The sequence below is a fragment of the Globicephala melas genome, chromosome 1 (assembly GCF_963455315.2).
Source record: "Globicephala melas chromosome 1, mGloMel1.2, whole genome shotgun sequence".
Taxonomy (NCBI): Eukaryota; Metazoa; Chordata; class Mammalia; order Artiodactyla; family Delphinidae; genus Globicephala; species Globicephala melas.
The window spans coordinates 143081210-143099663 of record NC_083314.1 but is presented as its reverse complement, the minus strand read 5'-3'; the positions used below and the strand labels follow the sequence as shown (position 1 = coordinate 143099663).

The 18454-nt window shown below is 47.8% G+C and overlaps 1 protein-coding gene across 1 annotated transcript in view; it reads right to left on the bottom strand.

Annotated features, from left to right (window-relative positions):
- The window catches only part of GLIS1 (GLIS family zinc finger 1), a 226641-nt gene extending 209292 nt beyond the window's left edge, over positions 1-17349 (bottom strand). Inside the window, exons 1-2 of the mRNA XM_030870196.2 lie at positions 17236-17349; positions 15936-16224 (exon numbers count right to left, since the gene is read on the bottom strand). Coding sequence (XP_030726056.2) covers positions 15936-16182 — 247 coding nt within the window. The 5' untranslated portion in view covers positions 16183-16224; positions 17236-17349. The remainder of the gene's footprint in view (positions 1-15935; positions 16225-17235) is intronic.
- Between the last annotated feature and the right edge of the window lie 1105 nt (positions 17350-18454).

The window sequence follows — 18454 nt, the reverse complement described above, 5'->3', positions numbered from 1 at the left end:
ACTAGAAAATGACAACTAAATGAGTTGAAGGCAGGAGCCCTGTGTTGCGCAAGTCCAGGGAGCACCATCCACGTAGATGAGGGTAAGTGATGCCCACTGGAAGTGAGCGTCCCAGCAGCCCTGGCTGAAGGCAGCTGCCTCTCAGCAGTGTGACAATGAAGGTAAGGGACTAACTCCCTGTAAAGTCTTAACAGTATTAGACGATTTTAGAACTATGTTTAGCATTATTCTGCTGAAAATAAAAATATTTTTAGAATGGTAATAAAACAAGCTCCCCAAAATAGTAATAATAGCAAACAATAGGACTTGGCCAATGACAAAAAGAAAAGCAATGGAGGAAATGACAAAGGAAAATCTTGGAATTAAGACCATATAAAAATTTTGAATTTTTGTTTCAAAATCATCATAAAAAACATTTAAACAGCAGACTCATAAAAATATTAGCAACAAATATGAACAAAATATTAACATTCCTAACTTGCTGAACACTTTAAAATATGTAAAGTTTTACATTTTATACGTAAAATGTTCAGACCCCGACACAGACACCAACTTGCAAAAGAGGAGCTATGAACTGTGAATCAATACACAGTATATATTCCACTACACTAACGATCAAATAAACGTAAGATGAAACAATAACCAGTTGTCACTTCCACCTTCCAATTAGGAAATTCCTTTGGAAACACTGGTGAAGATTCAGGGAAGTAAGTTCTTTAAGACACTGCTTGAAGTTGTGAAAATTCGTGCAACCTTCTAAAGAGCTATTTGGTAATATGTGTGTCAAATGCCACTAGCCTTTGGCCCAGAAATTTTCAATTCTGGTAATCTAGCCTAAGAAAACAATCATAGATGCAAATGATGGTTACTGCATGAAGATAGTCGCTGCAGCTTTATCTAGACTAAGGGAAAAGGTGAAAAACTCTAAGCATCACGCACACGCAAGTAATATATATACATATTTTTTTGTACTCACATCAACTATCTGAGAGGCCAAACAAAAATAGGGGAAGGAAGAGGGGGTGTCACTGTTGCCTCCAGCAAGGGGAACTGGGGGTTGGGGGGAGAAAAGGAAGGCTCTTCCTAAGAACCCTTTTTTGGGTCTTCTGAATTTTGAACCATTTTAAATGTATCACCTATTCAAAATAATTTAACAAATGTAGTAAAATGCAATACGTTTTTGAATGTTTACCAAAAAATTTAACAGCATGGAACAGATTTATGTTAGAATGTTAAGTTTAAGTACACAAGGCTTTATATTCAGAATGATACCAATGATAATGAAAACTATTAATATACAGATAAGCATAGAAAAAAGACTGAAAAGAAATATACTAAAATGTAAATGGTGATCACTTCTGGGGGTGAGATTATTTCCATCTTTAAATGTTTTTAGAGTTTCCAAATTTTCTACAATAAGTATATACTACTGATATAAGTGGGGAAAATAACAATTATTAAATTATCTTTAAAGGGTCAGCCACTTCCCAAAGAAGGATTAGGAGTAAGATCAAGTAATTTGTTGGAGGGCAGGAACCCAGTCCTATCTAAGTGGCTATGCAGGATGCCATCAGGAGACCCTGTGCGTGATTCCAGCTTCAGGGATGTACTTGCATGAACCATCTGCCCTCTCTGGACTGCTTCCTGGGGAATCAGCAGAACACACCCACTAGGGCCCGGCCATTCAAATGCTACCTTTCCAGGAAGGCTGCTCTGATCTCTGTCTTGTCAGTGGTAGCCTGTGAGCTCTCTGAGAGCAGGCAGACCCTAAGACTCACGTCTGCATCCCCAGCAGGAGCCCAGTATCCAGCACGCTGGCCCCACCTCCAAGCTGGTATGTCCATCTGCCTGCCCTCTAGACTAGATGCTCCCCAAAGCAGAGGCCGCGCTTGGGTTATACCTACTTCTCTAGAGCCTAACAGAGAGACTAGTATATGATAGGGCTCCAGGAAATGTTTGCCGAACAAATGAATAAACTAAAGAAAGATACTCTAGACTAGCACCATCTAACTGAACTTTCTCTGGTGATGGAAATGTTCTATATTTGCTGCCTAATATGGTAGCCACTAGCTACATGGGTCTACTGAGCACTAAAATGTGGCTAGTAGACTCAGGGACCGAATTTTTAATTTTATTTAATTGTAATTAATTTAAATGTAAATTGCCATAAGTTCTTCCATAAGAACACTTACATCACAGGATAATTACAAGATGATCCATTAAAAAAACAGAGATGATCCAATGTCTTGCCGTACTCAAAAGATGATCACGGCAGGATACTAAAAATGAGGAGGAGGAGGGGGAAGAGAAGGAAGGTCCCCAACAGCCCCCAAGCCCCCACCTACCTGGCCAATATCACACAATGGGAATTTACCTGTCTCCAGGACTCAGCTGTAGCTCTGCTGTATTCTGAGTACCCAACAGCTAGAGCCATTGGGAGAATGAAAGACTGGAATGAGTGAGAAGAAGGGAGGGGTGTGAGGCTGAGACAGGAGAGACTCTGAACATGTTGCAAAAGGAAAACTCTGGCCTTTTTTTTTTTTTTTTTTTTTTTTTTTTTTGCGGTACGAGGGCCTCTCACTGTTGTTGGCCTCTCCCGTTGCGGAGCACAGGCTCCGGACGCGCAGGCTCAGCGGCTATGGCTCACGCGCCCAGCCGCTCCGTGGCATGTGGGATCTTCCCGGACCGGTGCACGAACCCGTGTCCCCTGCATAGGCAGGCGGACTCTCAACCACTGCGCCACCAGGGAAGCCCTCTGGCCTTTTTTTATTGCCACAGGTAAGGAGAAAGGATATTCCCTCCAAGAGGAAGGCTTATGCAAGCAGGAAGTGGCAACAGGTGCAAGAAAAGGGCTGGCAAAGGTGTCCCCACCCCCCGGGACTGGGTACCCAGTGTGGCTCCACAACCAGCGTCCTTGCAGAGGGCTGCTCTACACACCCCTGTTCCCGTCCGCCCTCAGAGGCCCCACAGTCAGCCCCTTCCCTGCTGACATCACTGATTCTCACGCTGGCCTCACAAGGGGAGCTAGCTAGTAAATATTTCCATTTTATAAGCTGGCAAACCAAGGCTCCGTGAGACTGGCTGAGGTCATGGGTCTCAGACTGTCTGGAGCTCAGGCGTCTGCTTAGGACAGCAAGCCAGGTGATGAGGTGGTGAAGCTGCACAGGTGAGGACTGGGGACCCGGCCGGGCTGGGAGGGAACCTGCACACACTTGCCCACTGTCCCCCAGCCCTCCTGACTGAGAGCCCCATGCAGGCACGGGCTCTATCTGTTAGCCCACCACAGTGTCCCAGGGCCCAACCCAATACCTGGGACATAGCAGCCATTCAAAACACTGATGAACGAACCAAGCAACAACCAAACCCGGATGCAGCCCTTCCGTTTTCAAGATACTTCCCCACACTTCATCCCATATGCTCCTGACAATTGGCCAGGCGGAGATCACTGTCTGAGGCTCAGACATAGAGAGCCACTCTGGGTTGCTGTCCTGAAAATCTGCTTGGGGAACTCCCCAGGAAGCCACACCTGGACTGCAGAGGGACAGATTAATTCTGCTGGGATCCTGCATTCGTTCTCTTCTCTGGTCCACACTCCTTCTGCAAGTCAGAGATGCAGTCATTACAGACCCCACTCCATGGAGCTCACAGTCTCGTCAGGGAGGAAGCATCTATAATACCCAACTGTTCAACGGGAGAAAAGTGACAAAGGGCAGTGGAAGATGAAGGAGGGCAACGGTAATTCTGGCTGGAGGAGGCAGTTTCTCGACCAAGACGAATGGGGAAGATTGGACCCAAGGCAGCAGAGTTCAGAGGGCCTGGGGAACGGCCCAGAGCGGTGGCAAGGTGTGAGAAAGGGCGGGGTCTTGGAGTCAGGCCTGCAGCTACCACCTACCAGCTCTAGAACCTTGGGCAAGTCATTTGGGTCTCTCTGGGCCTCAGTATTTCTCATCTGTAGAATGGGGGTGATGATACTCACCTCACGAGGAGTGAATGGCTTCAGGGGATATCTGCTCACAGCAGGGCCCAACAAATGGAGGCCTCCACAGTGCTGCAGAGACCCGCAAGCACAGGGATGTGGGAGCAGAACAGGAACAGCATCATGAGTTTGGGAGGCAGAAGCAAGGTAATTCACCTGGATATTAGAGTCTGAAAGCAACTCCCAACCCAATAAACCAGGAACAGGGGGAGGGAGGTCTGTACCTCCTGACCCACCCCAGAAACAGCCCCAGCCCCCTCCTGCCAGACACCAGAGCCACCACAGGTTGAGTGAATGTCTTGGACTGACCCCAGGGCCGGGATCTGTCAGACAGTTGTGCTGAGGTAGCCCATGCCCACCTGGGCAAGGGACATAGACAGCTCCTAACCTTCTCCTAACCCTAAGTGAAGCCCAGGTGCTTCAGATCTGTGTCCTCCAGTGCTGGGGTTAGGACCTCAGTCTCTGAAACCCCGAAGTCCTTATTCTTCTAATTTCTCCAAAAAAAAAAAAAAAGAAAGAAAGAAAGAACAAAACAAAACACCAGAGTAAGGGGATGGGATACTGCAGTGTAGAGGAGAAACAGCATCAGACCAAGTCAGGCTTGGGCACCTAGGCCCAGCTCTGCCACTCAGTAAGAGGAGTAACAGCAGCTTACCTGTGGTACATACCTACTATGTGCCAGCCCCTGATCTAGGTGCTCTACAGACTCCTCACCTTAAGCCCCTCATCAACTCTGAGATAGGCATTATCTCCATTCTACAAATGAGAAAGACTGGGGCTCAGAGTCCAATGAACTTGCCCAAGCAAGTCCCAGCAAATGGTATAATCAGGATCTGAACTCAGTTCTGACTCCAAAAGCCATGTGGCCACCTTTGCACAGTAACATGACCTCTCTGAACCTTAGTTTTCCCATCTGTTCATAGGGGGATTGAATGAATAATAGTGATTTGGGCAGAGCTCTACAGTTAACAAAGCTCAAACCACAACAGTACCCAGAGAGGGGCCAGGAGGCCAACACAATCCCCCCGGGGTCTGTCTAAGCCTGTCCTGAAGTGGGGATCCAGGGTGTATACATCACTCTCCACCCCAGCAGGGTGACCAAGAGCTGGCTCCTCGCTCTCATTTCCAGGGTTCTTCTTCATCTTAGAGAAATCTGGGTCAGATGTGTTGCAACCACCAATACCTGCTCTTTAAACCATACGATGAGACACACTTTAAAGCACCTGGGACTTTGCCTAGACGGGGGGGCAGGTGTGTGGCAAAGTGGGCCTACGATCCAGGCCAGTCACTTGGGACAGCCGTCAGGCCCCTAGCTCCTCCACCTGGCCCATGGCCTGGCAGCCACCAAGAAAGATCTGTGATCGCTGAAGCCAACTCCTCCCAGAAAGGAGAGGAAAGGGAGGCCCAGACAGGTGAGAAGACTTGCCCAATGTCACCTAGAAAAGTAGGACAGACCTCGTTGTGAAGTGCCCCAAGACGGTGTGGGAAGGAGAATAGGCCTGTGTCTGTACTTGAGAACTCCTTGTGTATTCACTGGAGTCTCACATGTGCTGAGACCTTACCATGTGATTAACCTTGTAGGAAAAACAAAGACATAAAACTCAGCTTCTCCTTTCTAGGCTACAAGCTCCTTGAGGGCAGAGACTGGGTTGGAGTCCACTCCCAACCTTCCTTGACACCCACCTTGAGCCAGGCCCTGTGCTGGGCACTGGGATGCTGGAATAATGAGAGTCTGCCCCTGTCCTCAAGGACACATAAGTAAATGGAAAATCGCCACAAAGTATGACCTGTGCTACCGCAGAAGGAAGGATAAAGGTGTGGGTGCCAGAGCTCTAGCATAACCAGGCCAAGGGAGAAAGGGAAGGCTTCCAGGAAGAGGTGGCACCTGAGCTGGGTCTTAAAGAATAAGTAGGAGTCAGATTGGTGAAAAGGAAGGGAAGAAAGGCCCTTCTAAGAGATTCTGTTTACCAAACATTTACATGGTAGCAATAACAATAACAGTAATAACTCCAACATTAATTGACCATCTTACCATGTGCCAATCTCTGTATTTAAGCACTTATACATGTATTAACTCGTTTCACCCTCATAACAGTCTTTTGAAACTGTTACTATTATTATCCCCATTTTACAGGTAAGAATATTGAGGCCCAAAGAGCTTAATAACTTGCCCAATATCCCGAAGTTTGTACCTGGAACCAGAGTTCAAACATAGTCGTTTGGTTCCACACCTACAGCCCCAACCAGCACACTGTTTGCTTCTCAGATATGTACTTTGCCAGACCTGGTACTGGATGTAAGGCTACAAAGATGAATATTTGAATATGAACTATTTTATGTTCCAAAATTGATTTTAAAAGGCACAAAAATGAATAAAAAGAAGCTCAAAGTGTGTAAGGACAGAAGGACAAGAGAAGATTCCAGGTCTGAAGCTGCGCAAGGAAAAGTCCGATGCTGGGACTTCCCTGGTGGCTCAGTGGTTAAGAATCCTCCTGTCAATGCAGGGTACACGGGTTCGAGCCCTGGTCCGGGAAGATCCCACATGCCGTGGAGCAACTAAGCCCGTGCTCCACAACAACAGAAGCCACCGGAATGAGAAGCCTGCACACCGCGACGAAGAGTAGCCCCCGCTCACCGCAACTAAAGAAAGCCCGCACACAGCAATGAAGACACAACGCAGCCAAAGATGAAAATAAATAAATAAATTTATAAGGAAAAAAAAAGAAAAAGAAAAATCCAACGCTGCTGGAGGACAAGCAAAGCAGACATTAGGAAGAGGTGGAACTGGATTGGCGGGAAGGCCTTGAACGCCAGACCAAGGGGCTCAGATTTCTTCCATCAGTCAACTGGTTGTGAATCTACGTGCCAAGTTGTAATTTCAGGGGAGAGCTTGAAGGCAAAGACTGTCTATAGAACAAATCGATGTCTCTACAGATATGTGAGTGGTTGATAAAATACAAATCTATTTAAAAGAGCCCTTAAAACTAGTAACCTCCAGGTATTTTCGCCATCAACAGATACTAAAAATATAACAGCTATCTAGACAGGGGATCGATTTTTGTCCTTGTATTTAGAAAACCTGGATACCCCTGCTGTCAGGGATGGGAAGTAACAAAAAGATTTTAAGCAACGAATTCTTTGGATTGAAGGTCTGGGATTTTTGCCCTCCACCTACCCCTATACCTCCACCTCTCCAGGCTGGAAATCTACCATCTGAAGTCCCAAAGATGAGCCGAGCCCGGCGAAAAGCTCCGATGCAGAGATATTCTCACAAAGAGAGCTACGTAAGTACAAATGACTGTTTGATCAATCATTTGGCCTCAGCGTGGGATTTGGTTAGAATTAAAGCCATCTGGTTTGGGGGGGGGGTGGTGGCTGGGGGAGGAGACATGCAGGCGGGAAAATGACCCACCCCCTCCCCCAAAAAGCATTGTTAAAATATAACAGGGAAAAACAGTAAAGTCTCTGCTGTTATTTCAGCCTAAGCCACTTAATACTTCAGCACATAAAGCAACTTATTTTATGACCTTTTCCCTTTAAAAAGTAAATCAGAAGACATTGCCTTGAATTCAGATATCTCTGAAACACACTACTCATCCCTCCCAGTGAAATATCCTGTTTCATAAACCTTCTTCGAGATACTTGAAACTGCAGATCACTAAATGCCTAGCTTTAGGCATCTGACATTCCAGAGAATTAATATTTAAACTTATTATAGGAAAAAAGAATTGAGTTTGGTTGAAGCATGAAATATTTAATAGTGTCTCCAAATTAGAAACCCGATTTTGTTTCGCACTGGAAATGCCAACGTTATTACCTGGGCTTTGCACTCAAATAAGATAAAATGCACAGGCGGTCTGAGATTAAACACACAATTACGGCTGTTTTCTCCAGAGAGAAGGGGAGCGAGACAGGTTTGGGGAGTGGAAGCGATTGAGTTTCATTTTTACGATACACTTAAAATTATATTATCATTCTCTGCCTTGGGGGTTGGACTTGAGAGGGCTGAAGCTACTTAACCACTGAAAACTGTGTCAAGATCGGTGAATCCACGGAGGCCTGTTCGTGGGCTCATGAAACCGTCTACATCTCGGAATGGGCCCGCTGCTGGGCGAAACCCGGGAATTTTCTCTACTCACTAGGACAAAAGTATTAAGTGGTTTGGGATAAAAATTAAGCTTCAATTGACACAGTGGATCCTGGCAGCCTCTGCCGGCACGTGTAATTTATTTACAGGGTTGGAAAGTCGGCAAAATACATCATCAACTCTTATACAAACTTCTATTAGGTATTAAATACCCAAGCCTCAGAGAAGTAATTCATACAGTCCACCAACGTTCCAAAATAAACCCAATCTCCAGGCCCTCCGGAGAGCTTAAAACAGCAAATGGGATCTGTATTTTTAAAGCTGGGTTTATAATACGCCCTGGTTTCTTGCTAAAGCCTTATTTGCCGTCAAACCTGTTATTTAAAAACAAAAGCAACAACATCTAAAAGAGTAATCTGGCTGCTAGAAAAGACACAAATAGGAAGAGACTGGGCCACAACGCAAGCAGACCATCCCTGATACCCCTTCATACTCTCCCTTTCAGACCCAGGGTCAACATCCAAAGGCAAAGAAGCTTTGGGCAATAAAGCCTCCTGCAATTTCCACTTCAGAAGAAGTATGATCCCTTGAGAATGTCCACACTCACATACATTCTCATGAATGCACACACCCCCATGCAAGACCACAGACACAACCCAGCCGTGGGACCTCTTCCTTCCATAGAGGGTCATTTGACTCATTCATCATTTGACACAAAAGACCCATTTCCCACAAACTCTCAAGTTCACTCTGATCCCTGGTCTGTTCTCCCCACAAGCCTTTCTTCATCCCACCAAGCGTTTGATAAGAAATAATTATTTAATAGATCTCAAACCATCATGTCCAGTGAAGCATGCATTCTACACACGACGTGTGATGCGATCATGAGGAATTCTCTTCAAACAGATGTCTTCATAACCGATGGAAGGGCGACCGCAGCCAGGGCTCGGGCAACAAAGCTCCCCAAACTGCATGACAGGCTCAAAGAGGGACCTGAACCTGCAGTAACCGGCGGAATGAGTGTATGCGCTGCTTCTGAGAAGGGGCTGCTTCTAGGGGCCCTCCGGTCTCGGACTCCTTACCTGAGGACTCCATGTCACAACCAGGAACCACTGTCCTTCTACCACTTCTGCAGCCGAGCAGTGGGCAGAGCCCGATGGAGGCAGAGCTCCCCCTAAAATCACACCTCAGCCTGTTAGCTGAGACTCAGACGTCTGCTCCGGGGACTGGTCATCCAGACCGGCCTGTGGCCTTCTGCTGCCTTCCCCCAGGGGTCGGGGCACACTCTGCAGCCACGGCGACTCCTTGCCACTACTTGGGTTTTAAGGGCCGTCCGTGAGAGCTCTGTGCTTTAGGGGGAAAGCACAGGCTTTGCAGTCAGACAGAGCTGGGTTCAAATTCCAGCCTCTATTACCTGCTACCTATACAGTGAGTCACTGTGAATTACATCGTAAGCTCATTATTTGGACAAATCAATTAACTTTTCCAAGCCTCATTTCCCCCATCTGTAAATTTAGAATAATGCCTCCTTTCCTCATAGGATTGTTGGGCTTTATTAAGTGCAATGACAGCTATAAACTGCTCGGCCTGGCAATGAGTAGGTGTTCAATAAAGATTAGTTGACCTCCCGCCCTCTTCCGGTTCCTTCTGTGCTCTACTTCAGGAGTCAAGAGTTCCAAAGAGATCAAATCTAGAACCTGACCTCTTTCCATACCCTAGATCCTTCCCAACTGCCCCAGCCAAGTTCATGTAGAATCCCGGAGCAACAGAGTAGGAAGAGACTATGGGTCATCCTGTGGAACTGCTTCCCATTTTACAGATGGGGAAACCAAGACTCAAAGCCAAGGGCATGGCCCACATGCATTGAGGCTGTACAATGGCGCGTGTGTTTGCTCCAGACAGTCCCAACCATAACCACCAAAAAAATTCAGGCCATGCAGGAAATGCATTATTCAGTGAGCGGACTGAAGGGCTCCTCTCAGTGCATCTGACTCAAATGCTGACTTTAAAAACACAGCTCGTAATGCTAACACAATCCGCCTCAATCCACCGGAAACCTTCTGAAGGAATAACCCTTTGGAGTTTAGGGAAAGACGGGGAAAAGGAGAAAACAGATGCTTCAAGTGACTTTAAACTAAAAGACACTGGGTTAGGGTTGTATTTTCTCCACCCCACCCCACCCCAGGTCTCTGTTTTCTTTCAGTTTCTTATAAATAAGGCTTTAGGAGACCAAAGCAGCCACAAAACTTTTCCCCTCTCTTTTCTGCTTCCCTTAACTCAGTAACTCAGCTATCAGTCCCGGACTTTGCTTCTAACGCCAAAGCATTTTTTTTTTTCATTGTAAACTATTAATTCAGGCAGCGGCTGTTGATAAACAAGAAGTCCGTTTTAAACTGCTAGAATCATTAGCACAGGGAAGGCGAGCTGCACAAATATTTCAGGAGGTTGCTCTTTTTTCCTGGCCCTGGTATCGCAGCTGGGCTTTCTGCATGTTGCAGCTGAATTTTTCAAAGCCCAGGGTAGAGTTTGTTTCATTTCTTCTCCCCCTTGAACTGAATGTCTTTGTTTCTTTAAACACAAAAATAGACTACCCCCTACCAGAAGAAACAACTGCAAGTCTCTAGGTCTAAACTAATTGCAACTAAAATCTGTATTAGGAAAAAAAAAAATAGCAAACCACACACTGTAATTTAACTTTGAATATAATCACAGATACAAGGTGAGGTTGTTGAAATACTACCATATCACCTTCAAAACAAGGAACTGCTTTTCTAAGAAAATTGAGAGAAAGAAGGGAGATTATCCTTTCTATGCAAAAGTCACCGTTAGCGACAATCATTGGTCAATTTGCAAATAAAGTTGGTATTTATTTGTTTGTTGTTTTTTTTCCCTATTCCTATCCAAAAAAGGGTTGAAAACCCCATTCCAAACTTTAGTTTCTCCCCTTTTCTAGGATGCTGGCCAAACTCCACAAAATAAAACCAAAGAAAATGATGATAATTATGCAACATTCAGAACAAAGAACATAAGAATATATTTTTTTAAATGATTCATTGTGCACTTATGCCTGTAATGGGATTTTAACACACTGTAAAAATAAGTGTGCTGGCGCACTTCGCTTCTCATGCAACTGTAACGCAGGGAGATGAAGAACTCAAAGATGGGGTGAGGTTTTTTTTTTTTCCAGAAGGAGGAGAAGTGTGAAGGAAAACCACGGCGTATAACCACGGCATATAAAGAAACATGTATTTTCATCACAGATGGAGCAACACAGCCTATGGATATGATTCCGCAGCCAAGATAGTCCTGAGACCTCAGCCCAGCTGAGCACTTCAGGTAAACGACTCAGAAACAACTAAGCCTAAATTAAGTTACGATCTCATGTGCTGGTCCCCGTTCCATTTTGCACGCCAAGTCTTAGCAGCTTCTAGAGAGCTTAGGAGGCAGGAAGGGAAGAGGAATTCTAGCCACACAAGATTCTTAGGGAATCTTTGGGAATTATATTTCCGCTACATGTCTATAAAAGATTTGTCGGGTACATAATTCTTACGACTGTAGACGCAACATGTTCCTATCTTATTTGTGTACCCACACACATACATGTTTCTCTTTGTCTCACTGAGCCTGACATTTGGCCAGCAGGTTTTTCTCCCCCTTATTTGAAACCTCAAGCACTGAAAAAATTTGGATCTGATTATTTCCGGATCACAGGACCAGCACTTTAAAATGGATGAAATGCAAGCAAATTGCCCACTAGAGCCGGAGGGGGTAAATGCTTTCAAAATAACTCATACCTTTCTATTATGGATGTGCTGGCCCCTCAAAAGCCTCCCCAGAACATCACAGTGGCTTCTGATTCAGATGAAGAAACTCTACCAGGTAATGCCAACCAAAACTGTCACGTCTTACTTTCCACCACCAGCCCCTAATGCCCCTAATGCAATCTACAACTGCTTTCCTTTTTTGTTTTCATTTTTAAAGAAAAATATATATACTAACTTTTTTTTAAGTTACAAGATTAACTACTTTTTGGAATTTTCAGCCACGTTATAATGGCCTTTTACTAATGGCAGAGTCCACATTTGTCATGATCGTCAGCCTCCTTTTTATTGCTAGGATGTGTCTAGTGTCAGAGCACAATGAAAATGGCCCAGTGAGTCGCTGAGAATTAAACAGTGAGCTCATTATCTGGTTTGGTCTGAGAGCAGTAATTCTGGTCAAACAGAATCTTCTGGTAAACTACGAAGTTATCTAATGATGGCATAGATACTAGTTACCAACTTCCAAAGATTCGAGACAGAAGAAATACCGAAAGCAAAAATATTTTAAATTCTCTGGGAACATTCGGGAGGCCGTCATGAACACCCAGCTCTCAGCCCCCAACACACACACATAGAAGGTACAAGTTGTGGAACCAGAATCAAACTTTGGAACAGGAAGCCTTAGAAACTGCCACTTACTGTCTGTAGCCTTGAGCACATCCTTGAACCTTAATGTCTTCATCTATAAAATGGGAATCACAGTAATAAGAAGCCAGCGCTTCTACATCTGTCCCCTCGGAACAGCCCGCAAGGTAGGCAGAGCTCAGCTGGCATGAGGACAGATGAGGGAACGTGTGGGGGACACACGTTGAAAACTGTAAACCACTGTGCACAGGGAGCGAGCATCATCGGGCCATCGCCACAAAGCTGACGGCCTCCATAAAGTCCAGATGTTTACTTTCTTTCCTTGTCAGGACTTCGAAAAGCAGAGTGTCGGGTATTTAATAATAAGAAAGAAAAAACGTAGCATCTGGTAATTTGGCCTTTTCAGCTGTTTGGAATCTGGATAAACAGGACTCTGTCATAAACAGATCGTGATTCTTATTGTAAATGATGACAATGTTAGTCCATGACGACGCACCATCCCCAGTGCCTCCTAACTGCAGATCTGGAAACGCAGAGGACCCCAACATTTACGAACAAGCTGCTGGATTCAAGAGCTCACTCCCTTCCTCGGCTTAGGGTCTGTCCGAAACGGAAGGCAGATCATTTGAAACCTGATTCCAAACCAAGCAATACTGTCTTCTCTCCGGTCACCAGGCAGCAGTGGCCACAAAAGACCTGCAGCTTGGCTCCTCTCAGCTTCCTCTGGCTAGGGCACCAGAGTTAAAGTCGTTAAAGTCAACATTTAAAAAATCAAACCTCTCTCCCTCCTCACCCTACCCTCTTTATCTCAAGTATCGCTGACCATAACACGGTGCCCTACAAGAATTAATAAAAGTGACCCCTTTTTCCTTCTTAGTTTATAAAGTATTCTTACAACAACTGTTTCATTTTCCCTTGGGAGGAAGCATTATTACCTCTCGTGCAAATGGAAAACCAGAAGTTGAGAACGTTAAACACATTACAAGAGTAATCTCCAAAATAACCAGGCACTGAGGCGGCCCTTTCACACTCTATCACTAATGCTCTCTTCAGTCTTTCCAAGTAAGTCGCATGGTAGATTTACAAATGAGGAAACTAAGGCTCAGAGAAGAGAAATAACTTCCCCTGGTCCCACAGATCTTGGATGGCAGAGTCTTATAATTTCCAGCACGGTCAATAAATATTTTTCAGTTGGTATTCTTACCTGTCTGTTTCCAATAAGCCTGAGACTTGGAGCTAGACACCAAATATTCAAAGGGTTGCGATGTCTAGGGAATATTTGGGTGGGAATGGCGGCAGTAAGAAGGTTTCCTTTACGGCATTTTCAAGAGGGCTGCCCAGCTCTGGTTTTGTGACAGGCCACTGCCTGGCTTGACTACGGGGAAAAATTCGCACAGAGGGACAGAGGCCAGGTCCAAGCAATGGGCTGGCCAGAAACCCCGCACCCAGTAGGCCTCAGTTTCCTCATCTTTTAAATGGATGGGACAAATCCTACCCCACCAGCCTTGCTGGGGGCTATGAAGAAAACAGCAGCGTCTTAAAAAATTTAATCAGTACAACCATCTTAAGGTACAAAGAAAGAGGTGCTTCCTCACATTCTTTTATCCTCCTCTGCCCCTTTCAAATATAATCCTGATTTAAAGATCTCATGTTTTAGACATTGGGGGTGTGTGGATAAAAATAATTGGGATTTGGGGGAATGGAAGTCAGAAGGTGTACACAATGCATCCACACGAAAGGTCTCTAACTACGGCTTGGAACAAAGGCTATGTTTGGGAGAGCCATTTATTAGGTCTGCAGAGAACTCGATCTGCAATTGACAGCTATTTTTTTTTTTTAACACAAAATGTTGCAGGAGGGTATCTATTTAAGGGAGGATTGTGTATGGAGTGGGGCAAGGGAGGGAGCTCAGGGCAGCAAATATTACTCATGTCTTGCTGCACAGCCCTCTCTCTCCCTAGTAAAAGAGAACCTCATGTGTGTATTCCAGTAATAATACGCTAAAGGTGTTTTTTTCTATATCTACCCTTTAAAAAATGACCTCTATCTCTTGGAGAAGAGACTGACATTTAAAACAACGAGACAACGGCTTCCCTGGTGGCGCAGTGGTTGAGAGTCCGCCTGCCGATGCAGGGGACATGGGTTCGTGCCCTGGTCTGGGAAGATCCCACATGCTGCAGAGCGGCTGGGCCTGTGAGCCATGGCCGCTGAGCCTGTGCTCCGCAACGGGAGAGGCCACAACAGTGAGAGGTCCGCGTACAGCCATAAATAAATAAATAAATAAATAAATAAAACAACGAGACAAGAAATAGTGCTCTCCTACAAAGTCAGGTGTTTTCATTAAAAAGAAAAAAAGTGTTTATATTTATTTCATTTTACTAGTCTTTGCATTGGGGAGTTGGGGTTTTTTCGTTTTGTTTTGTTTTTAACCTAAAAGGAGCTCTCATCTCTAAAAGCAAGCCACCCTACCTTTTCTAAGTTGCTGGGGCTGATTGATGCTAAAGTAAAGTGATGCCTACAGAGCCATAAAACACACTTTTTTCCTTCCTTAAGAATCAGCTGGAAATAGAACCAAGAGGTCCCAAACACTGAAATAATGAAACCCCAAAGCTTTGGTTTCTCCCAGGGAAAAAAAGGTGGGGGCAGGGGGGAGGACACGGTGCCTCAACAATTTCCCCAATTTCTGGTTAATTATCTGTCAGCATGAAACTTATAAATAATGGCTCAATAATAATTAACTGTGATGAGAAGAACATGTTCATGAGAATCCAGCCTCATTGCTGACTCTGACCCATTAATTATACTGGAGCCTGCACCTTATACCCACCAGCCTTACTGGGTAGAGGAAGGGTATTGCAAACTAACTTTTGACCCAAAACTATGCTTCTGAAGCAACAAATACAGAACAGCCATTGTTAAAGTCGGGACTTGACTCAGGCTAGATTATAGATTCATAAAATTTTCCATCAGGAATCCAGAAATCATCTGGTATAATTAATTCCTTACTTGACAGATGGGGAAACTGAGGTCCCAACAGGCGAGGGGTCTTGCTGAAGGCTTCTGGTTTTTGTTATTGAGGGAGACTGGAATACTTCAAAGGATGCCTTTAGCAGCCTCAGAGATAGACATACTCGAGTTGCTGCTCATCCTAATTTATAATAAGATTTTGACAAGTTTCACACAACTTTTATCAGAAACATACAGAAGTAAAATTATGTAATCTGAGCTGTCTATACACCCATCTTCCCCAATATAGGCTACTGAGTTTAAATTAGATGCTTCCTAAACAATCATCGTTTCAGAATGACAAGCGAGCCCCAAACAACTCGAGAGAAACTGATGAACTCCGGAGAAAGTTCTACCAAGTTTTCTCCGGAGGATTCCTACAAAGGCCTGCGGTAGAAACGTCAGAGAGCCCAAATCTCTCCACACCCACGGCCAGGCACGTCGGCGGGGCCAGACTTACCCTTACCGGCGGCAGAGGCCTTGGACGGACCGTAGTCTCGGGGGCTCCGGGGCTCGAGGAGGTCGTGGGCGCGCAGTGGCGCGGGCAGCAAGTCACGCGGACCCCCATCCCCGCAGCCCCCGCTGCTCACCGTGACCCTGAAGGCCATGTGCGGGCCGAGGCCAGCGGGCCCCCGGCCGGGACCCGGAGCGCCGGGGGCCTCCTTCGGCCTCTTGTCTGAGTGCGCCTCGGCCACCTCGCAGTGCATGGCGCCGGGGCGGGGCGCACCGCTGGAGGTCGCGCCGGGCTCCTGCGGAGGGGAGAAAGCACAGGCGCGTTAGAATGAGCGGAGCGGTCCCCTTCTCGTCCGGAGGCCGAGGTTTGGTCAGGTCACCATCCCTGCGTTTATTCCTCCCTTTTGAAATGGGTTCGCGCCACCACACTCACCCTAACGTGACACTCACCCTAACCAACCTGATCCGCGTAAAAGGCCCCTTCCAGGGCGCAGGAGCGGCTGGCCGTTCTTCCCTGGCTTGTGGAGGGCCCGGCCACCCAATCCGCCCCCACCAAGCCCTCTTTGGACGAATGGGGAAACTGAGGCCTGGAGAAGGGACAACGCCTGTGCGCGTCACCCAGTGAGATACAGAGCGGGCGGCAACCAGAGATTCCCGGAGTAGGGCTCTAGCGAAGCCGCGGAGACTGCTCGGGGTAGGTCACCCGCTGCACTCCTCGCCTCGTGGGCGCTCTGGGAGCCGGCTGCGCGCAGGGACCGCGGACTGAGCACCCACAGGCCGGGGGAGAGACACTCTTGAGATCCCACCACCACCACCCAAGCTGCGAAAATGGGAGTCGGAGGATAGGCGCTCACTCCCGCGATGCGAACCCATCACACGCACACTCCCACGCGCAGCTGAGAAAACGAACCTATCGCGCGTGCAAACCTGCACAAAGTCGGTAGCCCATGCACGCCCGCTTCCACACACACCAAACACCCCGCAAATGCACACTCGGGGACACGACGTGCCATACACACTACCCTCATTCACCCGCTCAGACTCTCAGCAACACTAGCAGCCGCACACGGTCTCACACTCCCCGCGCGCGCGCGCTGCGTGCCCCTCCACAGAGCCTTGGGCCTTCCATCGTCCCTCCTGGAAAAGGGCCCCGGGCCCCCAAACTCTCCTTTCCCCTCGCGCTCCCCGCGCCATCCCAAAGCTCCCCAATTCCACCTTCCCTGGGACGCCAGCCTCGGATGTCTGGCCGGGCGCCCGCCCGCTTCCCGGGCCGCGGGCCGCGCCCCCTCTCACCTCGCCCCGCTCACCTCGCGGCGGCCGCAGCAGCTTGCTCCCGGGGCGCGAGGCTAGGCGCGCCTCAACTGGCGCCGCAGCCCCAGCAGCAGCAGAGTCCAGCGGGGCGGCACCCCGGGGCGGGGGCGGGGCCGCGGCCGGCCTGACAGCCTCTCCAGCCACTGGCTCGCTGCGGCCGCCCCACCAAAGCCAATCGCGGCGCGAGGGCGGAGCCTCCGCCCTCGGGCCAGGGCCAGCCGGGCGCAAGGCTGGGCGGAGGGTTTGACAGGCGGCGGCCGGCGGCGCCCGGTGCTGCGCGGCCCCCCTCCTCAGGCTGCCGATGAGGGCAGGCCCGCGGGGCGGCGCCGCGGGCTGCAGGGCCTGGGCTCTGTCGTCGGGGCTGGGCTGGCCAGGGCGGCGGAACGCCTTGGGTATCAGGAAAGCCGGGCTCAACCTGGCTCTTTTCCGCCTTTCCCAGTGGCTGAGACAAGACCCTTCTTGCCCTGTCCAGCATCAGTTTTCTCCTGGTCAAACGGGACCGGCCAACCCTGCTACCGCGGAGACAATGGATGTGAAAGTGCTTTAAACGTTTCCTGCAGAATCCAACCCGCTCACTCCAGAGCTCCCACAGCTTTCACAGCGGGTCAGCAGCAAGGTTGGGACCGAACCCACGGCTCTCAGACCACTTGTCTTAAGTTTTTGTTTCTGTGGTGGTTTTCACCAAAAAGGAAACAGACTAGAGGGTCTCATTCCGAAGTTAAACAAAAATAGATACCCGGATCCCAACTAGAAAACATCCCCAAGTGAATCTGTGAATCTGTCTGGGAGCAGGGTCCCAGCACCTCGAATTTTAGCGAGCCCCCAGGAGGTGCTTACAGCCCCGGGGGTTGAGACCCACTCCTCTAAGTTCCTCCAGGACCTGCAACCTGGTTCCCCTGCATTCTGGCTCCCCTCACATTCAGCAGTGTCCCAGTGAGTCCTGCCCAATGTGTACAAAGAACACTGGACTAAGAACAAGACCTCAGGGTGACTGGAAGCAGTAGCTCAGTTCCCTTTTCTGAGCCTCAGTTTCCTCCTGTGTAAAATGGGGTTGTTCACCCAGGCCAGGTCTATTTGCCAAGGCTACTGGAGGTTCCACCCAGGTCCTTGAGACCGTCTCTGCATTTCACGTTGGCCTGCCCTGCTCCACACCGTTTACTGGTGATCTGGGCCCACTCCAAGGAGCCTGCCTGGCTCCGCACTCTTTGAAGAGAG